General features: G+C 47.1%; 1 protein-coding gene across 2 annotated transcripts in view; it reads right to left on the bottom strand.

The window, feature by feature from the left end:
* Nucleotides 1-26,470, bottom strand: part of LOC128406239 (carboxyl-terminal PDZ ligand of neuronal nitric oxide synthase protein-like) — a 52,789-nt gene extending 26,319 nt beyond the window's left edge. Inside the window, exons 1-3 of one of the 2 annotated variants that reach the window (XM_053373422.1) lie at nt 26,227-26,247; nt 13,700-13,771; nt 1,385-1,453 (exon numbers count right to left, since the gene is read on the bottom strand). Coding sequence is in view for 1 of the 2 variants with exons in the window: in XM_053373421.1 (XP_053229396.1) it covers nt 13,700-13,771; nt 26,227-26,337 (183 nt within the window). In the remaining variant the exon portion in view is untranslated. Of the gene's footprint in view, nt 1-1,384; nt 1,454-13,699; nt 13,772-26,226 lie in introns of both variants that reach the window. The other variant, XM_053373421.1, reaches the window with a different exon arrangement.
* Between the last annotated feature and the right edge of the window lie 1,464 nt (nt 26,471-27,934).

Genomic DNA, 27,934 nt, shown 5'->3' on the forward strand with positions numbered 1-27,934 from the left:
TCAAATCACATATCATGTCTGTGGCCACAGCATGAACCACAAAAATCATACATCCACTGTTTCATTCAGAATATTTTTTTTTCTTGTTTTCCTCCTCTAAAAACTAGGTGCATGTTATGGAGTGAAAAATACGGCACTTTGCTTGATCTAGACATGCCTGTCTTTTCATTTTCACCTCTCTGCCTGTCCTCGACGGTCCTGAACAAGGAAACTTTGCTGAGGTTTTGTACTGTCCCCATTTAACTTTGACTCAATCAATTCTTAAATGTTTCCATCAGCTAAAAGGCAGAGGCTTGATCCGTCAACCTCCCAACTTCAATTAGCCCACACTGAGAGGCAGGGAGGCGTAGTGAAGCGGTTGCGGGGCATAGACCTCCAGGTGGCTGGGGCTGATGGGTGCTGGGATCCTGACAACATCCTGAGTGCCACAGATGTTCCTCACCACCGGTGCAGCAGTTACATGCCAGGCTGAAAGAACTGGAGGCCTCTCTCTCAGACAAGCCTACCTCGGAGGGTTGTTTGCAAAGGATAAAACAGGCAGGGAAATGGCAGCCCTATGGGTGGCCTTAAAAACCTTCTTCTGAGGCAGTTCTTCAGGAACTTCCCACCCCCAAACGCACATGCCAAGGGGTAGGGCCTTTTCGCTGGTGGCACCCCCAAATAAGTGTCTTCAATTGTAGCGTTCAGGCGCCAGGTTAAATCCTCTCCTTTAAAGCAAGGCTCCTGATCGATGGATTGCTGGTAGGAATACGGCTGCAAAGTTGGCTACGCTGCCTTCTGACTTTCCACCCTGTTTGGTTTATTTACTTATTCTGAAAATGTGATTTATGGTTTCAGCGCCAGCTTGCCTCTCTGCTTCCTTTGTATTAACCTGGGTTCTCAGTGGGTCAATAGATTTATATTTTGCATGTCTGTCTCACCTTTTCCTCCAGGGTGACATACCTGGCTCTCCCTCTTCCCATGTTAGCCTCTCACAACAACCCTGCGAGGTAGGTCATGCTGAGAGGCAATAGCCTGATAGATGAGATGAGGATTTGAACCCTGGCCTCCCAGGTCCTAGCAAGGCACTCTAAGCTTGCTTTGGCCTTGCTCTGACACTGCACCTCCAGAGGCAAAGCCTGAACGAATTATCTTGCCGTGGAGAGAAAGGAGGCACGCAACCTGTTCCATTTAACGCTGTGAGTGGCATAAGAAGAGTCGTATCTCAATGCTAGATCCTCCACTTTGCATGCAGAAGGTTGCAAGTTCAATCCCCAGTAGCAGAGCACCAGCGTGGTGTAGTGGTTGCAGCATCAGATAAGCACTCGGGAGAGTCCAGGGTTCGAATCCCCACTCAGCCACAAAGCTCTCGTGGGCTGGCCTTGGGCCACTCAGCCTAACCTACCTTGAGGGTTGCTGTTGTGGGGATTCAGTGAGGAGTGGGGAGAAGAACCATGTACTCCACTTTGAGCTCCTGGGAGATAAAGGTTAGATATTTATTATCATCATAATAATCACCATCATTAATTAAATTTGTATAAAGCCCTTCATCCGAAGATCACAGGGTTGTTTACAACATAAGCATATACAGTGGTACCTCGGGTTACATACGCTTCAGGTTACACACTCCGCTAACCCAGAAATAGTGCTTCAGGTTAAGAACTTTGCTTCAGGATAAGAACAGAAATTAGGCTCCGGTGGCGCGGCTGCATCAGGAGGCCCCATTAGCTAAAGTGGTGCTTCAGGTTAAGAACAGTTTCAGGTTAAGAACGGACCTCCGGAACGAATTAAGTACTTAACCTGAGGTACCACTGTAGAATGAGAATGCAAAATACATAACATAACAAAACAAAACAAATACCCCCCCCCAAAAAAAAATAAAACTAATCTCTAGGTAGGGCTTGGGAATGTCCCTGGCCTAGGGCCCTGGAAGGCAGAGGCTGCCAGTCAGTGCAGACCAGACCCGGGGGGGTTAACCCTTGGCCCTCAAGATGTTACTGGACTACAACTTCCATCAGCCCCAGCAAGTGCGGCCAACAACCAGGGAGGATCGGAGTTGTAGTCCAGCCACACCTGGATGTCTGCAGCTTCCTTCACACCAATTATGGGCAACATTGAGCTAGATGGACCAGCAGCTGGTCTCAGGGTGAGGCCCTTTCCTAAACCATCCCCAGGCTCTGAAAACAAGCATAGGCTACAAAGAACCAGAATGTGATGGGGGGCCAGGATGCGCCTGCCAAGGAGCGCACCAATCGCCGCCCCACTTAGTATTCAAGCGGCAAGAATAATGACATCCGCTGTCACTGTCAAAGCTGGGGGAATTGGCTGGGGAGGAGGGAAGATTAGCTACAGCTCAGTCAGTCGCAGAAAAAGTCTGTGGCTCCAGGAGGCTACTAATAATCCAGGAGAAAGGCTGGCAATTTTTAACGCAGAAAACCCCCCCACACATTTAAATGCAGGCTTAGCTTAGCCTTAATGTCAAGCCAACCCAGCAAGCACCAAATTTTCATCCACCAAATTTACATTCTGCTCCAAGGGCTGAGCTTTCTCTCTGTTTGTTAAAGAACACCTCTTGCCAAGAAACCAGCCTGAGGGGGGGCCATGGCTGTGTCTCTGAGTGGATCCAGGAGCTCCCAAAAGAACAGAGGGCTCCCACCACTCATTTTGGGTTCCTCACCCACCCTGAGCAGCGGGTAGGAGGCAAGGGGGACACCTGTCCTGTGGAAAACTTTACCAGCATGGCTTCAAAGTAAAGCATCCTCACTTCCGGAGGCGGCGCGAAACCGTGATGGCGGACCTCTTCGAGCTCTGAAGAGGGGCACCGCAGAAAAGGGTTGTTCGCGACGGCGCAGCGGCAACCCATCAAGACAAACCACGGGCAGAGTGAGTCCGTGGCCGTGGGACCCGGCGGGCACCTGGAGCGACCCCGAAATCACAAAAGGAACCCCGTAAGGGGCTCCGGAGTGAAGGAGGGGGAGCGGTGCTGTGGGTTCATCGCTCTTTCTGCGGAGGCGAAGCCGCGCGGCTGTCACGGATGAGCGCTGACCTTTCTTCCAAGAAGCATCGGGCTGAAACATCAAACCCGTGAGTAAGGACCTAAGATCCTACAAATTAATTCGGAAAATTCGGCTAAAAACGGGAGACGAGAAAGAGGAAGTCCGTCTTCCGGCACTGCTTTCAAGATCAAAGCAGACGGACTAAAGAGCGGAAAGCGCTGTGAACAGGGAAGCTTTAAAGCTTTAAATTGGGACTTTCGTGCACATCTGAATTTTTCTTTTAAAGAATAAATACAGCATAAATTTGACCTGGAGCGGTCCCCCAAGGGGCAAGGGAAGACTCTAACCCCAAATTCCCGGGTGGCCGGGTAAAGTTGTTTAAACTGCGGAACTGTTGCAAGCTTCCTGATACTTTTGTAACTGGAGAGTGTAATTTTGAGCTCTGCTAGCTGAAGTGGATATAACTGTAGGCACCTTGCTGGAACTTTGTTACATGTTTAAAAGCGCTCTGCAGGACTTTTTTCTTAGCGTGCTGGAACTAATTTGCTTTTAAAATTGTTTTTAAAGTTGGAACAAAGAGACTTTAATCGGGGAAAAGTTACCTTCTTCTTACTAAAATTTTGGTGGCACTCCCCCTAGAGGACATTGGGAATATAGAGGCCTGGGAAAAGTTTCTCTGTTTACCTTCTCTCAATAGACTGTTTTCAATTTTGGGCTTGCCTTTCCCATGGGATTACAACATTTGACCTTGAACATTGACTGATGAGTGGCACGGGAAAGACAAGAGCAGCCAAAGCTAAGGAAGCTAAGGAGAAAGAGAAAGTAAAAAAGCAAGCACAGCTTTTGCAAACAACTTTAACTCAGGGACGTAGACTATCAGTTCCAGCTGTGCTTGCGACACAAAAAGTAGAAACCGAAAAGCCTGAAAAATCTGAAGAGGAAGATATGGCAGCAGGAGGAGCTGAGGCAGTACTGAAACAAGTTTTGGAACAATTGTCAGCAATAAATCAAAAAATTGATAATCAATCAACAAAAATTGACCAAGCAACATCCTCGATCCAGAAATTGACAGATCAGGTTTCCCAACATACCCAAGCAATTGAAAAATTGCAAGGAGCAACAGAAGAGAATCGTAAACTGGCAGGGGAAGCCGTTCAAATTGCAACATCAGCTAAAAAAGAAGTCGAGGAAGTTAAAGCAGAAGTCAAGCCTCTCCATAAACAGATAGGGGACCAACAAACCTATCTTTCGTTGGTGGAATTGAAAAATCGCGAGACCAACCTCAGACTAAGGGGAGTCCCAGAAATTGAACAAGAAGACCTAATAGGACTTTTGACAACAGAGTTTACAAAGTTCTGGGACTTAAAAGAAGAAAGTGACTTCAAAATTGTATCGGCTTTTCGGTTGGGAAGATTAGTAAGAAAAGATAGATTCAGAGACTGCCTAATAGCTTTGAGATCAAGGGAGGAGAGAGATAAAATATTAGGCCTACACTTCAAAAACTCAATTGTGATACAAGAGAAAAGGGTGGAAATTTACCGAGACATTCCTAAACAGTTATTGGACTTGAGAGCCACCTATTCAGAATTGGCTAAGTTGCTGAGACTCAACACAATTCCTTACAGGTGGGAGTTCCCACAAGGGCTATCATTTACTTACAAACAGAAGAAGGTTAAAATAAGATCACCAGAGGACCTACAAAAGTTCCAGCACGATCACGGAGAAGATCTCCAAAAAGAAGCAGCAGCTAATTGGCCTATACCCAACCCAGGTGGAGCAATACCTGCACCTTCGGAACCAGAGGAGAAAGAAGACACACCGCTCTAGGTGTAGCAGAATAGTTCAGGATGTCTCTGCGGCTACTCAGTTGGAATATAAATGGCGGAAATTCCCCGGAGAAAAGAAGGAGGTTATTTCACATATTGAAGAAAGAACAATTGGACATTATTTGCCTACAAGAAACCCATGTGACTAGGCTCCACAGGAAGGTTTTGGTTAACAAAAGATTAGGCCAAGAATTTATTTCGTCTGACAAAGTAAAGAAAAGAGGAGTGGTGATTTATGCCAAGGAGAGCCTGACACCTAAATTTCTATTTAAGGATGAACAAGGAAGAATTTTGGCAATTGAAATTCAAACCCAAGGAGTAAAAATATTGATTTTAGGAATTTATGCTCCAAATGACGGGAAATTGGAATTTTTCAAGAAGCTGCATGAGACGTTGCTGGATTATCTGGATTATGCTAACATCATAATGATGGGAGATATGAATGGAGTGGTGTCTACACACATGGATAAGTCTTACAACCAAAACTTAACATTAGACGGCAGACTGCCCAAAACTTTTTTCGAATTGACTGACAATCTGGATTTGATCGACATATGGAGGACAAAGAATCCCTTAGGTAAAGAAGGAACTTTTTTCTCTGAGGCCCACCTGTCTTGGTCAAGGATCGACCAAATCTGGACCTCCAGGGGGCTGGCACCCAAGATTAAAAGGGTGGAAATCTGCCCAAAAACATGCTCCGACCATAATGCCTTGAAAATAGAACTTAGATTAACTCAACCTGGTTCCTTCAGATGGAGAATGAATGACACACTACTAAGAGATCAAGAGATTGTGAAAAAGGCCCAAAAAACATTAAAGGACTATTTTGAGATAAATCTGAATACTACAGTTGAAAAAAGAACGATCTGGGACGCAAGCAAAGCTGTTATGAGAGGGTTTCTGATACAACAGAATACAATCAAGAAAAAACTCTGGAATGGAAAGAAGGACAAAATATTGGAGAAAATATACCAAGGAGAGAAAAAACTGAGAACCAAACCAAAGTCCAAGGAGGTGCTGAGAGAAATTAAATTCCACCAAGCAGAATATTCAAAATTGATCAATCAGGAGATTGAATGGAAAATAAAACAGATGAAGCAAAGATCCTTTGAATCAGCAAATAAATGTGGAAAGCTATTAGCTTGGCAGCTGAAAAAAAGACAAAAGCTAAATACGATAACAAACCTAGAGATTGATGGAAGGATGGTACAGAAACCAGAAGAAATTAGGAAGTGCTTCCACAGATACTTCAAAGAACTGTATGCACAGGGGCCCCAGAAAGAATCAGAGATAGATCAATTTTTAAAGACAAATGGACTATCAAAAATAACTCAAGATAAAAGATCAATCTTGAACTCTACAATAACCTCACAGGAAATTGAAGGTGCCATTCAGAATATGCAACTAGGCAAATCTCCAGGCCCGGATGGACTTACCTCCAAATATTATAAGGTTCTGAAGGACTATTTGATACAACCTTTGTTGGAGGTATGTAACCAGATCATGGATGGGAAGAGGGCACCAGAAACGTGGAAAGAAGCCTTCATCACATTGATACCTAAGTCAGAATCTGAAAAGACTCAGCTTAAAAACTACCGTCCCATCTCACTCCTAAATGTGGATTACAAAATATTTGCAGACATTTTGGCAAATAGACTTAAAAAAGTGTTAAATGAAGTAATTCATAAAGACCAAGCAGGCTTTCTCCCTGGTAGACATTTATATGAGAACACTAGAAACATCATTGACATTTTAGAACTTTTGCAGACTAATAGGAACACAAGGGCGGTGTTAATTTTTATTGATGCGGAGAAAGCATTTGACAACATATCTTGGATGTTTATGAAGAAGAACTTGGAAGGGATGGGAGTGGGACGGGGGTTTGAGAATGGATTACATGCAATCTATTCAGAACAAAAAGCTAAACTAATAGTGAACAATGTGGTGACGGAGGAATTTAAAATTGAAAAAGGGACACGACAAGGGTGCCCTCTATCCCCTCTGTTATTTATTTCAGTCCTGGAGGTGCTATTGAATATGATCAGAGAGGACCGGTTGGTACAAGGGATAGAGGTCGGAGTGAAACAATATAAACTGAAAGCTTTTGCAGATGACCTAGTTTTGACACTGCAGGAGCCAGAATCCAGTACAAAAAGAGTTCTCGAACTTATATCGGAATTTGGTCGGGTGGCGGGATTTAGGTTGAATAAACAAAAAACTAAGGTTCTGACCAAAAATTTAACAAACACAGAAACAGAGGGGTTTCAGAGAGAAACAGAACTGAATGTGGTTAAAAAAGTGAAATACCTTGGGATTTATTTGTCCTCCAAGAATTTGAATTTATTTAAGGATAATTATGAGAAATGTTGGTTGGAAGTTAAAAAGGATTTAGAAATTTGGTCAAGATTGAAACTTTCCTTGTTGGGAAGAATCGCAGCGATAAAAATGAATGTGTTGCCGAAAATGTTATTTTTGTTTCAAACCTTACAGATCGTGGACAGAGTGGACTGCTTTGGAAAATGGCAGAAGGATATATCTAGATTTATCTGGCAGGGCAAAAAGCCCCGAATAAAGTTTAAAATATTAACAGATTCAAAAGAAAGAGGGGGGTTTGCCCTGCCGGACCTGAGGTTGTATTATGAAGCCGCAGCCTTCTGCTGGCTGAAAGATTGGTTCTTGTTGGAAAACACTGATGTCCTAGATCTGGAAGGTTTTAATAATGCTTTTGGATGGCACGCATACCTATGGTACGACAAGGTTAAAGTACATAAATTGTTTAAAAGTCACATTGTCAGAAAAGCAATTTTTGCAGTCTGGATGAAATATAAAGACTTACTAGAGAGTAAAACTCCGAGGTGGCTATCACCAGTGGAGGCCAAGGCCCGAAAAAGACCCAATATGGAGGCCTATTGGCCGAAATATTGGGAACTGACTGAAAAAATTGGAGACAATTGGAAGTTGCAGAGCCAGGACAAACTAAAAAATAAGGTGCGAGATTGGTTACATTATGCTCAAATTCAAGAGGTTTTCAAAATGGATAAAAAAGTTGGTTTCCAGGTGGAAAAGTCGAAACTAGAGACAGAATTGTTAGAACCAAAGACAAAGCTGTTATCTAGAATGTATAACTTGCTGCTTATGTGGAACTTACAGGATGAGACAGTTAAATCTGCTATGATTAAATGGGCACAGGATGTTGGACACAACATTATGTTTGAAGACTGGGAAAGGTTATGGAACACCGGAATGAAATTCACGGCCAGTACGGCCTTGAAGGAAAACATTATGAAAATGATATACCGGTGGTACATGACCCCAGTCAAGTTAGCTAAGATACACCACCTGTCTGACAATAAATGTTGGAAGTGTAAGGAAGCAGAGGGGACTTTCTTTCACCTCTGGTGGACATGCCCAAGGGTTAAGGCTTTCTGGGAAATGATTTATAATGAGTTGAAAAAGATATTTAGGTATACCTTTCCCAAGAAACCAGAGGCCTTCCTGTTGGGCATGGTAGACCAGAAAGTGTCAAAGAAGGACAGAACTTTGTTTATGTATGCTAGTACAGCAGCAAGAATACTTATCGCAAAGAATTGGAAGACACAAGATTTACCCACGCTGGAGGAATGGCAGACGCAGTTGATGGACTACATGGAGATAGCTGAACTGACCGGCAGAATCCGAGATTTGGATGTAGAAACAACTGAGGCGGACTGGAAAAAGTTTAAAGACTACTTGCAAAAGTACTATAAACTGTATGAATCTTAAGATTGTGCATGATTTCGAAATGATACGCTTTAGCAATTATGATTAAGTAAATAGTAAACTAAGTGATAAAAGAGAAAAGGAGATAATATGAACTGAACATGTTACGTTTATTTTAAAGGTATAAAAACTGTGACACAATATATTGAATTTAGATACATAACATGTAAAAGTTACAATAAGGTATGACATAAGGTAACAAATTGCTGACATTGTTAATATAAAGAACGCAGAATCGGAAGGGGTGGGGAAGTCCAAATTGGGATTTTTGTTAAAAAAAAAAAAATGGTTTCTTGTAAATTCCTTATTTGCTTGCAATGTATAAAAGTTGGAAAGAAACGTAATAAAAAAATATTATAAAAAAAAAAAAAATAAAAAAAAACAAAGTAAAGCATCCTGCCCTGAAACACTGAAGCCAAATCTTGCATCCAGCACCTTCGTGAGAAAGGGATGCCTTAAAACTGCCAAGAGTCAGTGTGCAAATATTTTGCCTTTGTTTGTTGTTAACTGCCCCATATATGCCCACTCGCCTGCTTTGATCTGTGGGACTGGCCACATCCCGTTCTGGCATTTGTGGGAACTCGATCTCGTAGGGTGGCAGCACCTGTAATTCTGGAACTCTACCTGATGTCAGGAGCCCTTACTATACTCCTTTTGGTGCCTGCTAAAATCATTTTTGTTTAGACATGCGAACCCAGAAGTTTAGAAAGTGTGAGCTTTAATCTGCTTTTAGTCCATCATTATCTTAACTTCCCAAAGGTCTTAAATTATTGTTGTTAATTTTTCTCAGTGATATTTTCATTGTTTTATCCCATTTGCAAACGGTTTTTAAAATGTCAGTCCGATCCTATGACATTTCATATTTGGCTGGTTCCTAAAATGCTCAGCTCTTATTGCAGAATTCCTCACAAGGACCCTGGAGACTGCAGTTTAGCACAGGATTCGGAAAACTTTCTCTAGAGTTTCCCACCCTGCTTGCAAGGACCCCCACGCCCTTCAGAAAACTACAGCTCCCATCTCTCCAGGTGTCTGGATCAGGAGCCTGGTGCTGAACATAAGAGGACGCTGCTGGGTCAGGCCAATGGCCCATCTAGGCCAGCCTCTAGGTGCCTGGATGAAACCTAAAAACAGAACCCAAGCATGGAGCCTTCTCCCTTTCTGTGGTTTCTGAAGCATAGCCAGGCCTGTGCAGAGCTTGTCTGAGGCCCAGGGCAAGAGTTCCCAAGTCAGCTGGGAGGCATGGGGCAATCTTGGCATGACAGTGTACGTCTGGCATGTACCTGGCGGGGAGCCCTGGCCAGCTTAGTCCTCTGAGACGCAGGGCAAGTCTACTCAAGCTCCTCTCCTGCTCCTGCCTGGGCCTGAACATTGCTGTCTCCAACTGTGGACATCACGGCTGGGAGCCATGGACAGCCCTCTCCTCCATGAATGTGCCTCCTGTGGGCGGGAGTTCCACAGGTTAACTACGCATTGTGCAAAGAAGCACTCTCTTTTATGTTGGAAGCTGAATCTTCCATCATTATTTCCCTTCTCTTCCCTCCCTCTTCCCTTTTATGAAGATCACCCGCTCTGAGACCCAATGGCTAATTCTCCCCTGGCCCCCTCACTGGCCCAAGTAGTACCAATTCAGCCAGCTAGCCCTGGGGATTATCTAATTGATTTTTGAATTTTATTGTTATTCATGTTTTTATACTGTATTTTATGCTGCTTTTATAATTAAGTGTTTTAAATTTGTTGTTAGCCGCCCTGAGCCTGGTTGTTGAACCGGGAAGGGCTGGGTATAAATAAAAATTTATTATTATTATTATTTATTATCATTTAGCTTCACTGGGTGCCAAGTTCTGACGGACGGAGAGAGGGAGTTGCCACTTCCTCTTTCCACCTTCTCCACGCCACACACAATATTATAGACCTTTGGCATGCCTGAAACTGCTTTAGGATTTGTCACGTAGATCTGGCTTTGCTTGGGAGCACGTAGGTCCCGTCCCCCTTTCCTCCACTGACGCCGCTGCCTGGCCTCCCCACCCCCCAGCCCCTTTCTAACTGCCAATTAACTGTCACAAGCAAGGCGCCCACGCCGAGCCCCAGCTGGGAAATGCGAACACAAGGAATGGCTTCCTCCTTATTAAATCTCGGAAGCCTTTTTATAAAAGGGGAGGGGGAAGGGGGGAGGGCGGAATAGCTGGCCCAGAACACAAGGAGGATGCTTCATAAAGCCACTCAGCACAGCTGATTAGGGGATTAGCGGATGCCAGCCTACAGAGCCCACAGGGCGACAGGGAGGGGGGCAGCCTAAGGGAGAACCCCTGCAAGGCACCTGAGAGCAGGCAGCTGTTGGGAAACAGGATTGGAGCGCCTTTGGCTGGCACAGCAGGGTGGAAACAGAGAGAGCAACAGGATTTTGGTGTGAATTGCAATGGTGGTGGTGGGCGAGGGCTTGTGCCCGCACTTGTGTTTTTCCTAGGACCCGCCGCAAAACACCCAGAGACCCTGGGTGGGTGGTTACTGTTTTGGGGGGACAGGGGGCGGGCGGGTGTGGGGGATTCCCTGGTCCTGAATGGAGTAACTGTGCCCCTGAAGGACCAGGTGCGCAGCCTGGGAGTCATTCTGGACTCACAGCTGTCCATGGAGGCACAGATTAATTCTGTGTCCAGGGCAGCTGTCTACCAGCTCCATCTGGTACGCAGGCTGAGACCCTACCTGCCCGCGGACTGTCTCGCCAGAGCGGTGCATGCTCTAGTTATCTCCCGCTTGGACTACTGCAACGCGCTCTATGTGGGGCTACCTTTGAAGGTGACCCAGAAACGGCAATTAATCCAGAATGCGGCAGCTAGACTGGTGACTGGGAGTGGCCGCCGGGACCACATAACACCGGTTCTGAGAGATCTGCATTGGCTCCCAGTACGTTTCCGAGCACAATTCAAAGTGATGGTGCTGACCTTTAAAGCCCTAAACGGCCTTGGTCCTGTATACCTGAAGGAGCATCTCCACCCCCATCATTCAGCCTGGACACTGAGGTCCAGCGCCGAGGGCCTTCTGGCGGTTCCCTCATTGTGAGAAGTAAGGTTACAGGGAACCAGGCAGAAGGCCTTCTCGGTAGTGGCACCTGCCCTGTGGAACACCCTCCCAGCAGATGTCAAGGCAATAAACAACTATTTTACTTTTAAAAGACAACTGAAGGCAGCCCTCTTTAGGGAAGTTTTTAATGTCTGATGCTGTATTGTTTTTAATATTCAGTTGGAAGCCACCCAGAGTGGCTGGGGAAACCTAGCCAGATGGGCGGGGTATAAATAATAAATTTTATTATTATTACTATTATTATTATTATTATTATTATTAAGGGCAGAGGGGCCTGTTATCTGCTAGATCCACAAATCCACCCAGCGCTCAGTACTATCTCCTCTGACTGGTAGCAGCCAGCCAGAGGGCCCCTCCCAGCTTTGCAACCCTTAGGGAAGGGGACGCCCAAGGTTGATCCTGGTGCCCCTGGTATGCCAAGCCAAGTGCCCAACCCCTGAGCTGGCTGGGGCACTCCCTGGTGCAGTGAACAGAGGGGTGAGATGGTCTTGGGCCACCTCAGAGCAGCACTGGTCCACCCACCAAGCTCTGCCAAGGCTTTCCCTAACAGCCTCCCAAGTTGGAGACTGGATGTGGGGCTTCACGGGTGGAAGCAGGTGCAAAAACCCAAGGCCCTGGGGGGCAGCTGGACTGGTTGCAGGGGGGGGGGACCTGCAGTCCTCCAGGTGCTGATGCAATACTACTGGGAGCCGAGGGTCCCAGTAAAACCCAAGGATCTAAATCGCCCCCACCTCCCTGTTTTGAAAACAGGAATTTGTGGCAAGGGGCACGACTGCATATGGCAGTTCTGCTGCGCACCTCTTCTGTGTCCCCCAAGAAAACTTGGCCCACTCCTGTTTCTGTAGAACTGGCCCAGAAGCACCTGGTTCTGCACACCCAGAAATTCCACAAAAACAATAGAAAAGTCAGTTTTTTAAAATTTTGTTAACTCACCAAGCAAAACTAAATTATGCTAACTTCTTAATATATAGTGGTACCTCTGGCTGCGAACGGGAGCCGTTCCGGAGGCCCGTTCGCAACATGAAAAGAGCGCAACTCGCAGCAGCGTGCCTGCGCATGCGCTGGTTGCGATTCACCGCTTCTGTGCATGCGCATGACATTATTTTGCGCATCTGCACATGCGCGAGCGGCGATACCCGGAAGTAACCCTTTCTGGTACTTCCGGGTCGCCCAGGGACATAACCTGAAAGAACGTAACATGAGGTATGACTGTACAATATGTTTTGAATTCCCAAGTCATGTCACAACTTTTTTTAGCAGCTCCCATTTTTGGAAGCTGAAAAATTCAACACACGTTACCATGCCAGCTCCAGAGCACCTTAGCTATAGACGGTGGTGGACTTGACTCTGTTGGAGGTTTTGAAGTAGAGGTTGGAGGGGCACCTGCCAGGGATTCCTGTGCTGTGATCCTGCCCTGCAGGGGGTCTGGAATAGAGGACCCTTGGAAATCACTTCCAGTTCTACAGTTCTACAATTCTATGAAAAGAGACACTTTGGCCTCGCTCTCCTTCTCAGAACTGACAAGAAAGAGTCAGCCTTGCCTCAAGTCAGGCAAAGTGGCGGGGGGGGGGGCAGGAGAGAAGAAAGAGAGAGAAATACAAACTGACAGTAGAGCCCAGAAGTGGACAGAGGCACCACCTGGTCTACCACTGCCACGTGTGCCCCCCACAGACTCTCCAGAAGACAGCTCCTAAGCTGCAGTCATTCATTCCCAGAAGGCCATCTTAGCCACTTGAGAGAATCTGGGCTTCTGTTCCAGGAGGAAACGCAGCTCATCCGTGGGCTCAGCCATTTGTGGGGGTGGCGGGGGCGTATGTGAAGTGGAGTCCAGCCAGCCTTCTGGTTGAATGCCTCCTGGGGAAAGGAAGGGAAGGGCAGAGTGCTTTTTTCTTTCGGAGGTGGCGGAGAACAAGGCACAGGGGGAGGAGAACGTTTTTCTGATTGCATCACTGAGCGGCTCAAAGTAAACAGAAGAAATCTGCAGGTTGGGGAGGGGAAGGAAGGAAGGAAGGAAGGAAGGAAGGAAGGAAGGAAGGAAGGAAGACGCACGCAATGACTCACCCGGATCCTTCTCATCGCGGCCACTATCTCCACGCGGCTGTTGGGTCTTGGCACGTCCAGACTGCCAATGTACTGAAGGGAGACAGCAAAGCCAGGAGTGATTCGTTAAAGACTTTTGGAACAATTTGCCCCTGTTCCAAAGCTGTGCACATCTGCCTCATTCTCATCTGTATCTGCAAGGGCTCTGTGCATTCACACACTTATTTCTTACTACTACTACAGTGGTACCTCGGGTTAAGTACTTAATTCATTCCGGAGGTCCATTCTTAACCTGAAACTGTTCTTAACCTGAAGCACCACTTTAGCTAATGGGGCCTCCTGCTGCCGCTGCACCACTGCTGCACGATTTCTGTTCTCATCCTGAGGTAAAGTTCTTAACCCAAGGTACTATTACGAGGGTTAGCGGAGTCTGAAAGCTGAAGCACCTGTAACCTGAAGCATCTGTAACCCGAGGTACCACTGTATTATTATTATTATTATAGCCCATCTTTTTCAGAGACTGGGACTGAAGGCAGCTTACGCGAATCAAAGCAGCACAAATAAAATACAAAGGCTTTGTTGGCATCCATCTGTCTCGAGAGACAATGGAGCGCACCTCCAGGGGTGATGTCCAACCACTGTGTTAGCAGCACCAAAGTGAGCTCCCTGGGGTGCAAGCCTGGGCAGTGTGTCTGGAGGTCCTGGGCTGACCACACTACCAGACCCCTCTTTCTAAAGGAAAGCAGAGCAATACGTTACCTGCTTGGTTGCAGGAGTTGGATGGTAGGTGGAGTACAAGGTGCCATCCAACAGCCTTAGGGACTCCACTTTGGTTTTGTGTAAGATTTGCTCCTGAGTTTTTTTCTTTTCTTGAAGTTATCCTACAAGGTTTGGGACCAGAGCTTTCCTTCTCCCAGGTGGGCTACCTTCCCAGGTGGATTGGCCCCACCTGGCCCTCACTTCCTTCTACAGCATGTGCAGATACCACCTTCTTGACTGCTGGACCCACTCATAATAATAATAATAATAATAATAATAATAATAATAATAATAATTTATTTATATCCCGCCCTCCCCAGCTGAAGCCGGGCTCAGAGCAGCTAACAATAGTAAAAGTAACACAATTTACATACAATCACAATCAATTAATTAAAATACATTCTAAAATCAATTCATTCTAAAATCAATTCAGAATCAAATTAATGGCAACCATTGGGCTAGAGTTCTATGAGGATTACAGAAGGAGGGGGTCAGGCTGTGCCTTGGCCAAAGGCCTGGTGGAACAGCTCTGTCTTGCAGGCCCTGCAGAAAGATGTAAAGTCCCACAGGGCCCTAGTCTCTTGTGACAGAGCGTTCCACCAGATCGGGGCCACAGCCGAAAAGGCCCTGGCTCTGGTTGAGGCCAGCCTAACCTCCCTGTGGCCCGGGATCTCCAAGATGTTTTTGTTTGAAGACCGTAAGGTCCTCCGTGGGACATACCAGGAGAGGCAGTCCCGTAGGTACAAGGTCTTGTCTTGTCCGCTCAATCCTTCGGAGCCTGTCTTCGCACACAGAGTCCCAAACTCACTGAGGGTTTGTGACCCATTGGCTACCCTCAGCTGATGCAGCTGGCCACTTGAAGCCGTTCTCAGGACTGTGGCTGCTGTCACATGCTGGCAGCTTCTAGGAGCCACAGATGAGAGCTGAGTGCGGGGTGGGGACCAAAGGGGGACGAACTACCTGAGAAGGAGCACAACATGCCCCCCACCAGAAGTACTGCCCCTCCCCTAACACCCCAGACACAGGCTAAAAATATAAAGACAATAACTGAATACTATACAGTCGTACCTTGGAGGTCAAACAGCTTAGTTCCCGAACGCTTTGGCTCCCGAACATCACAATCCTGGAAGTAACTGTTCCAGTTTGCAAACTATTTTTGGAAGCCGAGTGTCCAGCGGGGCTTCTGATTGGCTGCGGGAGCTTCCTGCAGCCAATCAGAAGCCGCGCTTTGGTTTTCGAACGTTTTGGAAGTCAAATGGACTTCTGGAACTGATTCCGTTCGATTTCCAAGGTACGACTGTAATAGAATTCAAGGAATATTAAAAACCAATGTATTAAAATACAGTTTAAAAAAGAAGCACAGCATAATTTCAAAGCCTTTTCCTTTTTCAAAAAGTCAGTTCTCAAAGGCATGTGGGAATTAAACAGCATTCAGCTGCTGGCAAAAAGACAAGGAGAGAGCCAGGCTTGCCTCTCTAGGGAGGGAGTACCAGAGTCTGGGAGTAGCCGACCCTCTCCTATGTCCTCACCAAGGCTGTGGGACTGTGAAAAGGGTTTCCCCTGAAGATCTCAGAATCTGGACAGGTTCACATGGGAAGATATGGTCCTCCAGAAAGCCTGGGGTGTAAGCCTACACAAGTATGCACAGATTGGGTGCCTGGCATTAAAGTTCGCAAGCACTCTGGCTGGGACAGAGCTCTGTGTTTGCACTGCAACAGCTGGATTGCAACCCTCTGGTCTGTTGAGTAACCCTACGGGTGTTCCATATCAGCTGATGTGTGCCTATCCTGGGGATGTCACAACACCCTTGACCCTGCGGTGGAAATGAGTTGCAAAAACAAAGTTCTTGGCCTCCATTTCCTCACCCTCCATTTCCTGGCATTATGCTGCTCCTCGCAAGATAAGCCAAGCCAACAGAATCCCACCTCTTGCCAAACTCAGCCAGCCTGGAATTGGTACCCGCCGGAGGAAATAACTGCTGATTTGCAAATTGTTCGTTTTAATGAGGCTCTGTACAAAAATTTGCACGCCAGTGGCAGGATTTCTATTGCCCATCTCTCTCACACACACACACATGCACACTCCATCGGACTTGGACCCGAGTGATACCCATCAAGCTTGCCACTGAGGGTGCCAACTCCAACATTGCTCAACTGGAGATTAGTTGCTCAACCTTCTTTAAGCCACAAGGGGGGTGGAAAGGAGCTTGGATAGGGCGGGGGGGGGCTTAGAGGTGAAATGGGGATTCTAATCCTGCTTAATGGTCTTGTACCCGAGCGCCAGAAGGGAAGCCATTTATTTATTTATTTCATAAAATTCATATAGCACTCGGCTGCAGAAGATTGCCCAGCCAGCCGCTTCGATCCGCGGAACCGGAATTATTATTACGGGTGCCACATAATACCCGCTCCAAATTTGTAAGGAATTGATCTTTTAGTGCAGTGTTGCCCATACTCTGGAACTCCCTGCCTCTTGACACCAGGAAGGCACAACTGGCTGGTTGTGGTACCTGCTAAGCCTACCCAGCTATGTGGAACATTGGCAAGTCTTTTAATCTGGTTTTTAGTTTCATCGCTGTTATGTACCAAGCTTGGATCCCTAGAACAATAGGCAGGTAGGATCCCAGAATGCAACAACGGATTGGCTTGCAGGAGAAGACCAATCAGGCTCCAGGAGGAAGTTAATCAGCCTATTAGGCTGGTAGGATCCTAGAATGCAACAACGGATTGGCCTGCAGGAGAAGACCAATCAGGCTCCAGGAGGAAGTTAATCAGCCTATTAGGCTGGTAGGATTGAAGAATGCAACAACTGATTGGCCTGCAGGAAAAGACCAATCAGGCTCCAGGAGGGAAGCAGAATCAGCCAATCAGGTGGGACTCATTGTGTAAATAATATATATAAAAGCCTGAGGTTTGGGGGGCAATTCAGTCACTGTTTTACAAGCTGCAATAAAGAGCATGAAATCACTGCAGGACTCCAAGTATTTTTCAACCACTTATTTAAATTAAGATCTGAATGTTTCAAATAGCTGTTTCACGTGTTTTACTGATAATTCCATTGTTTCACTCTTTCTGTAAACCGTTCTGAGGTCACCATTGGTTTGTTTGATTTTTACAATCAATTCCAAATAAATTTTTTTTGGGGGGACCTCAAAGCCATTTGGGGTCAATGTATACTGAAGCCCACCTGGGGGCTGATGAGAGCTGGAGTCCAAGACATCTAGTGGGCACCAGCTTGGCAAAGGCTGCCATGGGCACACCAGCAAACAGTGGATGGAGCACATAGGAACACTCAGATTTCAAGAAAGTGCCAAGAAGGGGGAGGCTGGCATTAGTGTTATAAATTCAGATATATAAGCTAGGTGCCAAATGGCATCTTAAATCCAGGTTACAGTCACCACAACAGAATGTCTATTGGCCAAGGTATTATTAGACTAGAGGTTCCCCTGGGTCACTTCCCACACAACAATTCTACGACTCTATGATCTCAAAAAAACGAAGATCATGGCCACTGGGCCCATCACCTCCTGGCAAATAGAAAGGGAAGAAATTGAGGCAGTGAGAGATTTTACTTTCTTGGGCTCCATGATCACTGCAGATAGTGACAGCAGTCACAAAATTAAAAGACACCTGCTTCTTGGGAGAAAAGCAATGACAAACCTAGACAGCATCTTAAAAAGCAGAGACATCAGCTTGCCAACAAAGATCCATATGGTTAAAGCTATGGTTTTCCCAGTTGTGATGTATGGAAGTGAGAGCTGGACCATAAAGACGGCTGATCGCCGAAGAATTGATGCTTTTGAATTATGGTGCTGGAGAAGACTCTTGAGAATCCCATGGACTGCAAGAAGATCAAACCTATCCATTCTGAAGGAAATCAGCCCTGAGTGCTCACTGGAAGGACAGATCGTGAAGCTGAGGCTCCAATATTTTGGCCACCTCATGAGAAGAGAAGACTCCCTGGAAAAGACCTTGATGTTGGGAAAGATGGAGGGCACAAGGAGAAGGGGACGACAGAGATGGTTGGATAGTGTTCTCGAAGCTACCAGCATGAGTTTGACCAAACTGTGGGAGGCAGTGGAAGACAGGAGGGCCTGGCATGCTCTGGTCCAGGGGGTCACGAAGAGTCGGACACGACTGAACGACTAAACAACAAGAACATGATCTCAACTACTGTATTGCCTGACTGTATCTTGCTCTTGGAACAATTCACTTGTCCCAGTATGCAAGGAGGAGAAACACACACAGTGAAAATGGAATTAACTATGGACCAAGGTGGGTCTTTAAACTGTGGCCGCCAACCTGGCACCCAGAAATCTCCTCATGGTTGCAACTGGACCCATGCCAGGAGCAAAACACATAATCCCAGGGCACCAGTTTTTGCTTTACTGGCCACCTGCAGGCCAGGTACAGAAGCAATATGGTGCCCTCTGTGGTGTAGTGGTTAAGAGCGGTGGACTCGTAATCTGGTGAACCAGGTTTGCTTCCCCGCTCCTCCACATGCAGCTGCTGGGTGACCTTGGGCCAGTCACACTTCTCTGAAGTCTCTCAGCCCCACTCACCTCACAGAGGGTTTGTTGTGGGGGAGAAAGGGAGAGGAGAATGTTAGACGCTTTGAGACTCCTTCGGGTAGTGATAAAGCGGGATATCAAATCCAAACTCCTCCTCCTCTTCTTCTTCTTCTTCTTCTTCTTCTTCTCCTCTGGATGTTGGTGGACTCCAACTCCCATCATTCCTGGCCAGCCACTACCACACTGGCTGGGGCTGAAGGGAGCTGGAGCTGAAAAAGTTGCTGCAGCTGCAGATCAAGAAGGGAACCTCTGCCAAACCTGTTCTCCTGTTTATGCTGCAGGAGGGAACGTTATTTACAGTTGAAACTCAAAAATTTAGAATATCGTGGAAACGTTCCTTTATTTCAGTAATTCAACTTAAAAGATGAAACTAATATATGAGATCGACTCATGACATGCAAAGCGAGATCTGCTTCTACTTCTCAGAGGTCCAATCTTGCTCCATTTGCAATCCTTGTTTTGCTGATTTCCTTGAATATTCTAATTTTCTGAGATTGTTCATTTGGAGTTTTCATAAGATGTACGCCATGATCATCACAATGATAACAAATCAGGGCTTGACATATCTTGCCTTGCATGTCACGAGTCAATCTCATATTCAGTGGTACCTCGGGTTACAGACGCTTCAGGTTACAGACGCTTCAGGTTACAGACGCTTCAGGTTACAGACTCCGCTAACCCAGAAATAGTACCTTGGGTTAAGAACTTTGATTCAGGATGAGAACAGAAATTGCGCCGCCACGGCGGGAAGCCCCATTAGCTAAAGTGGTATCTCAGGTTAAGAACAGTTTCAGGTTAAGAATGGACCTCCAGAATGAATTAAGTACATAACTTGAGGTACCACTGTATTAGTTTCACCTTTCAAACTGAATTAGTGAAATAAATGAAATTTTCCACGATATTCTAATTTTTTGAGTTTCACCTGTGTTGTTGTCGTCGTTTGCATTTATAGCCCTCCTTTCCTCCAAGGAGCTCAAGGTAGCGTATATGGCTTCCCACTTCCTCATTTTAACCTCACAACAGCCTTGCGAGGTAGGCAGGGTCAGGACCCCCAGATCCTCCCAGGCCCTGCTCCCCTTTCCAGCTCTATTGGGGCTCAGGGGTCTTTGTGGCACTCTGCAATCCGTCTTATTTCACGGAGACCAGACTCCTAGACACCTTTGGCACTTTAGGGTCTGCAGTCCAAAGCAGAGCTGTGCCACCCCCACCCCCACGAAACTGTGAAACGTATTTCCTTCATAAAAATGATGAACAGCCAGTGCTCTCTGCCTGATGTGTAAGAATGTCAAACCACAAAGCAAATCAAGAACAGGGCTCTGTCCCCTAGAAGACTGCAATCTGCAGTAATGAGGGTCTGCTTCTTTTTCTTCTTCATTAATTAATTTATGACTATTATTATTATTATTATTTTGTATTTATTAAATTTTCATACCACCCTTCATCTGAAGATCACAGGGACGTTTGCAGCATAAATTACAAAATAAAAACACAAAATACATAACATAATACAGTGGCACCTCAGGTTACATACGCTTCAGGTTACACATGCTTCAGGTTATAGACTCTGCTAACCCAGAAATAGTGCTTCAGGTTAAGAACTTTGCTTCAGGATGAGAACAGAAATTGGGCTCCGGCGGCGCAGCGTCAGCAATAGGCCACATTAGCTAAAGTGGTGCTCTGGTTAAGAACAGTTTCAGGTTAAGAACAGACCTCCAGAACGAATTAAGTACTTAACCTGAGGTACCACTGTAATAACAACAAAAGCCAATAACCCTGAATAATAAGGGGGAAATTGATGTACTGAAATCACTGTTCCCCCCCTCTCAGGTGCTGATCATTCTCACGATTGTCCATCAGAATATCACTACTCAAGCAATGAGAGGGACCAATGTTTTCCCAAGACTATAATCTCCCTCTCCTATGAAGAACTGATGACCTTGGCTTTCTTTACCCTATTCTTGTGCTTCACCACAAGTTCTGTTCAGGGAATCTTTATTAAATACCAAGGCACTCTAATAGTTAATTCCAGGCTTGAGGAAGCTTGCAAGGTATAAGGAAATCCGAAGATAAACATCTGCATTCCTTTAAAAGCATGAGCACCATTGTTAATAACAGACTGATAAACCACACATTATTATTAATAATAATATTCTTAATATTACCATTTTAAAAGTCCGCCCACCCTCTGAAATCAACAAGATATCCCTTTGCACCTTTCCCATTTTTTCAGATATTTTCTAAAAGTGCTAATGTGCTTCTGGGCTCAAACTCCTTCAGAAAACACCACTCTCTGCGTTACATATTCGGCATGGTTTTGCTCAGAAACCAGCTTGGTTCAATTCCACAGGGCTTAAAACTATCTAGCAACTGGGTTCTAGGACTGCAATCTTAGGATTTATTGTGGTTTTGGGAACAAAGACAGAGTGGGTTTGGCAAGGGAAGATTCCCAGCCAGGGAGGGGAGCTGGCTATTTTAAAAAGGAAGAAAGCAGTGGCACAGCTTGAGAAGGGGGAGGGGGCAGATGACAGTGTCCGGCATCTAAAGCATCTCTCTCCCCCAGCCCCCACTCCTGCCCTCCAAAACACCCATTATTGTCTCCGAAGGTCAGTCTTCACACAGCTCCTCCCGCCATCCTGCTGCCACCCAGAGCGCCTTTAATGCAAGGTTGGGCCCATAAGAGAGGTCAACATCGCAAGACTCTCTTGGAGCTCATCCCTGAACAACTGGCAAGCATTTACAAATTACTTTTGCACAAGATAATCACATCCTGATTTGGGTTCTCTCTGCACCACCTACACTGGGAGACAGGCTAAATACAGGTCAAACGGTCAAATCAAATTCCACGTGTCCCTTCAGAGTGACACAGAACTATTTGCAGGGCAGAACTGAAGTTTTCTTGCCCATCTGCTGAGCACAGTTGTTGCAATAAACAGCTGGCAAAAAATACCACTGCCATTCTGCCATGTGAAGGGTTCTGTATAGCTTGGAAGCTTGCATTATTTTCAGACGCAAATGGGATTTTGATACCAAGCTGGTATCAGCAACTGGCTGCCCAGGCAGGCAAGAACATGATTAGAGGCTCCAAGGAATATTAGACTTTGTTTTCAGTCCTCTATAAAGCTGGGACCTAAATGCTGGCATCACGTAAATGCCACTTCAAATGCAAATATTCACATTACACTTCTTAAATTTTGCCATGGAAACCTTCATTCTCTAGGTCTAAAAAGAATCCGTTCCCCTTATGCTCTGCTTGATGAAGAATTCTGTGTCGGCAACACAGCCTGCATATTCTTCCCCCAGATTTCAAGACCCACAGAGCTATTCATAGGACACATGTGGCAGCACACAACCATCACACCAGTCTCAATTCAGACAAGAATTCAGACAAGTAATAGTGCCACTGTATTCTGCTCTGGTCAGACCTCACCTGGAGTACTGTGTCCAGTTCTGGGCACCACAGTTCAAGAAGGACACTGACAAACTGGAACGTGTCCAGAGGAGGGCAACCAAAATGGTCAAAGGCCTGGAAACGATGCCTTATGAGGAACGGCTAAGGGAGCTGGGCATGTTTAGCCTGGAGAAGAGGAGGTTAAGGGGTGATATGATAGCCATGTTCAAATATATAAAAGGATGTCACATAGAGGAGGGAGAAAGGTTGTTTTCTGCTGCTCCAGAGAAGCGGACACGGAGCAATGGATCCAAACTGCAGGAAAGAAGATTCCACCTAAACATTAGGAAGAACTTCCTGACGGTAAGAGCTGTTCGACAGTGGAATTTGCTGCCAAGGAGTGTGGTGGAGTCTCCTTCTTTGGAGGTCTTTAAGCAGAGGCTTGACAACCATATGTCAGGAGTGCTCTGATGGTGTTTCCTGCTTGGCAGGGGGTTGGACTCCATGGCCCTTGTGGTCTCTTCCAACTCTATGATTCTATGATTCTAAGAAGATGGGGCTGAGACCTCAACGGCACAAGCACCAGATTTGCAAGCAAAAGTTCCCAGACTCATTCCTCGGAATCTCCAAGTAGAGCCTAGGGAGAACTGTTGCTTGTCAGATACTGGGCTGGATGGATCAAGGGTCTGACTGAGTATTAAGGCAACTTCTGAAGACTGGATCCTGGCGTGAGGAAGTTTTCCCCACCACCACCCCAGAGCAGGTTCCTAAGGATTCCTGCAGGGAAAATGCCCAACAGATTTAAACTCTGAAAACCAGAGAAGATTAATTTTGAATATGAAACCATACTGAGCAGGATAAGCCAGTTTATATGGAACAAGATCATACAACCGTTATGACCTCTTGAATCTGCGCCCCTTCACTCCCTGAGTAAACCTCCTTAGCTCCATCCGATTAGGACGTAATTAAAAAGAAATTGGTTGGCCCGACTCTCTTGACTTTGTTTTTCCCTCTGTAAATGACATCGCAGATCTTTTGAGATAAACGCATTTTGACTGCAGGGTGTGGGAACAGCCAGTTCCAAACACTACAAGAATAAAAGCCGGAGTCCTTTTAAATTTGGCTGGAAAGACCTGCAGGTCAGCTGTACTTGCTGATGCTCTTACGTGAATTCATGGAGAAGGAGAGAGCTAGCCATCTTGGCTCTGCAGCAATGCTTCTGGATCCCTGTTTCTGGGACCCACAGGAGGGGAAAGGGCTGTTCTTGCCTCTAATCTTGCTTGTGGGTTTCCCACAGGGGCATATGGTTAGTCACTATGAGAATTCTGGACTACAAATTGTAACTGTCATTGCACAGTAACTGTCTTGAGCGTAGCCTGGGACCTGGGACCACACCAGTAACCACTGTCAAATCTATACCTGTGAACCCCTGCTTCTGATGCCCCACCAGCCCAAGCAGCCTTTTCTGGCAACCTACCTTAAAGGTAAAGGGACCCCCGACCATTAGGTCCAGTCGTGGCTGACTCTGGGGTTGCGGCGCTCATCTCACTTTACTGGCCAAGGGAGCCGGTGTACGGCTTCTGGGTCATGTGGCCAGCATGACTAAGCTGCTTCTGGTGAACCAGAGCAGCGCACGGAAACGCCGTTTACCTTCCCGCCGGAGTGGTACCTGTTTATCTACTTGCACTTTGACGTGCTTTCGAACTGCTAGGTGGGCAGGAGCAGGGACCGAGCAACGGGAGCTCACCCTGTTGCGGGGATTCGAACCGCCGACCTTCTGATCGGCAAGTCCTAGGCTCTGTGGTTTAACCCACGGCACAACCTACCTTAGCACATGGTTAACAGTGGCTCAGTGGCAGAGCACCTGTCTTGTGTGCAGAAGGTCCCATGCTAAATCCGCTACCTCTCCAGGTTAGGGTGGGAATGTCTCCCATCGACAAAACTGTAAAACCCACTACTGTTGCCTGTCAGTGTGGACAACGCTGAGCTAGATAGGCAGTGGTTGGCCCGATTCTGTATAAGGCACACCCCCATGCTATTGTCAGGCAGCTGGGAGGCAGGTAGCCCTGTCAATCTATTATTGTAATTATATGTATTTATATCCCGCTTTTCCCCCAGGCTGGGACTGAAAGTGGCTTACACAAATTAAAACAACGCAGACAAAACACAAAAGAGAGAGAAAGAGAGCTAAGAATGTATAAAAGAGAGCCGCCAAGAAACTCTTTTAAAACATAAGACAAGCGTGCTGGATCAGGCCACTCTTCTCTCAGTGGCCACCCAGATGCCCCACTGGCAAGTAGGATCTGTGCCCAAAAGCATCACTTGCCTTCCTGTGGCCTCCAGCAACTGGTAAGCATTCAGAAGTTAGTAATAAGAACACCTACTGCTGCCAAGTTACCCAAATATCTCCCAGGAGATCCTAATCTACCTTCTTGCTACCTGTGTGCTAAGGAGCGCCCCCCCCCCGAAGGAATGCAACAAGCGAGGAATCACTCACACCCCTTCCCCTGGGACTGCTGCTCTCCAGTCTGGCTTAGGAACAGGGGCTCGGACCATGTACAGCGGTGCAACCTTCCGGCAATGGGGCCAAGCATCCATCTCGATCAGCACCACAATTTAAGCAACGGGCAATTGCACGTTTTGAGGGATTTCCACAAGCAGAGAATAAAGGGCGTACTCTCTCCCCCGCTCTTTGCAGCTGCTGCTCCCAGTACCCAGCATTCAGAAGCAGACTGCAGCTACACACAGAGGTTCTATTTAGCTACAAGGCAACGGAGAGATCTGCCGGATCAGACCAAAGGTCCTTCTGGTCCAGCACTCTGTCCGCAAAAGCAGCCAGCTGGATGACCCCAGGAAGGTTGTTAACCTGCAAGCCATGTTCCCAGAGGGCACACTGCCCCTGCACATGGAGGCTCCATTTTAGGGGCTATGACTATGGCCACTTAGGTGGGAACCTAGCCCCCTTCCCTAAGTGCTAGGAGTAGGGAGTCTGAGCTTGGGGAGGGGGCGCACATTTTCAGGTAGGTTTGAGCCCCAGCGCTTGTCTGACACATGCCGGCCAGTGCACAGGGCTCGCAGGCTGCTTGGGGGTTGAAGCATGGTCAGAGGTTCAGTGGGCTTGGATGCCCAGGTGTGGACAGTGTGCCTAGGGGGCTCAGGTGCCGCCCCACCTCACAGGCACATGAAATTGCTGCATTCTCCACTGCCAAATAAAAGGTGAAGGGAAGAGTTATTGCCTCTCTCTTCTTACAGGACTTCTGTACCTGTCACAACTTCTACGACAGGCAGAAATCCTAAACAAGGAATTATTCCCACTCCCTGGAGGCAGGAATGATGGGGGGAAAGCTGCACCTTCTGCCTTCCTGCCTTCTTAGGTGTTGGATCAAAGGCTGCAACCTGAAGCACTCTTGCTACTGGGAGCAAAGGCGGTAGGCGTCTGCAAACATGCAAGGAGTTCGCTGCCCAACGCGAGCCAAAAGCTCTGCACATGTTCTGGGAACCCCTTTTCCTCAACGCTCCGAGTTACGGCTTTGACCGGGGAAATCGCGGGAGCTTCCTAGTTAAACACGCCGCAGGGAGGAGAAGAGCTGCTTGCCAAGGAATCACAGCGTGTCTTGAGAAGCACTCTGCACATGCACGGGCAGACCTCTTTCTTTAGAGGTGACAATCCGCGCCCCACGGCTGCGGGTACTGGAGAGAAGCCGGCTGGGCTGTCGCCAGACGGGGTGGGGCTGTGGGACGGGACCTCCGGCCTGGAAGAAGCAGCGGTGGCAGCGCGGGATCCCGTGCGTAAAGGCGCGCAAAGGCGCCTGCCACAAACCCCCGGCTCACCTTGGCCTGGAAGTGGATCCCGTGCTGGAAGGCTTCCTCGTTGTGCAGCGGCACCCGCGAGTCTCCCGCATCGTCCACCAGGTTGTAGCGGTTCTTCAGCTTGACCGGCATCTTGCAAGAGCATCGCCCGGCCGCTCCGACGGCGAGTCCCTGCCGCGCGCGCGCGCGCCAGCAGCCGCCGCCACCGCAGCAAAGAGCAGGAGGCAGGAGCCGGGAGCGCAGCGCTCGGCTCGCCCAGGACGAGGGCGCCGAGGAGGAGGAGGAGGAGGAGGAGGAGGAAGCTCCTCCCGGCGCTTCCCTCTTCCCGAGTGATGCGGTACGTTGGGGCGGAGCTGAATCGAGGCAGCGGCTGCGGGCACCGGGAATGGAGGCGACGGGGGAGAAAGGGAGGAAGGAGGCGGGCGCGCCACGGGACCTCCCGGGGCGGAAAAGGGGACCTCCTGCAGGCGGCGAGGGTGGAGGCAGGCAGCTCAGAGGCATCCCCGATCCTGCTTGGTTTATTTTGTGTGTTGGGGTGTTTTTTTGGGGGGGGGGGTTGCTTTGCTGCTCCATTGGGCAAAGAAGGAGGGGTGTTAGTTAATGTTGCTTGTTATTATTTTTATGGCTTATATATATTTTTATGGTTATATATATTCATGCATGACACACAACCCTTTCCCCTTCCTTGAACTGTGCTACTGTGTGGCGTATGTCCTGGTAGGTAGGTAGATATTTGCTGTAAGTCGCTTGGAGACTAATTGGTTTAATAAAATTATTATTATTATTAAACTCCCACCCTCCAAAGTCCACTTTATTATTATTACTATAGTAACAGCTATAGCTCAGACATTGTGGAGATTTAAAAACAATGCCTGTGGCATAGCAGTTAGTTATTAACAGTGTTGCTTGTGCTGTTAAATGGCCAATTGTTGTTATTATTATTTTATCTTTACATATAAAAACAAGAACCACTAAACACATAGGGAAAGTATCGTTAAACAACCATTGAACATTAATAGAATTAAAACTACCTACATATATAAAATTTATAAACTTCATACAATTAAAATAAAAACAGCACCAGCCCTTTCAGTAACAGCAGCCAGTTCCCAAAAGCCTGCCAGAACAAGAAGGCCTTCGCCTGCTGATGTAAGGAAAGCAAGGAGGGAGCCAGTCTGGCTTCTCTAGACAGGTAGTTCCAAAGCTGCATGGGAGCTGCCACCACCAAAAAGGCCCTGTCTCACGTCCCCACCAAGCGTGCCGGAAAGAGTGGCAGGCCTGAGAAAAAGGCCTTCCCACAAGATCTCAAAACATGGGCAGGTTCGTATGGGGGGGGAATATGAAGATGTTTATGCATTGCTTATCTTAGATTTATTTATTTATTGCATTTTTCCTACAGGGAGCACAAAGAGGTGTACATGGTTTTCCCCACACACCCCCATCCCCACAACAAACCCTAGCAGGTAGATTACACTGAGAGGCAGCGACTGGCCCCCAGGGTCACTGCCAATGATCTTCATGGCCGAGTGGGGGATTCGAACCCTTGTCTCCCAGGTCCTAGTTTGACACTTGACTGCCGCACAACACTGACCTTGCAAGTTTCCTCCAACCTGGAACAAGACCCTGTGCGCACGGCAACCTTCCCCTTCCACCCTGGGTGGTGCATGGAACTGCAACTGCCATCATCCCTGACTGTTGGTGGTGCTGACCGGGGCTGATGGACATGGAA

The sequence above is a fragment of the Podarcis raffonei genome, chromosome Z (assembly GCF_027172205.1).
Source record: "Podarcis raffonei isolate rPodRaf1 chromosome Z, rPodRaf1.pri, whole genome shotgun sequence".
In the NCBI taxonomy this organism is placed as follows: Eukaryota; Metazoa; Chordata; class Lepidosauria; order Squamata; family Lacertidae; genus Podarcis; species Podarcis raffonei.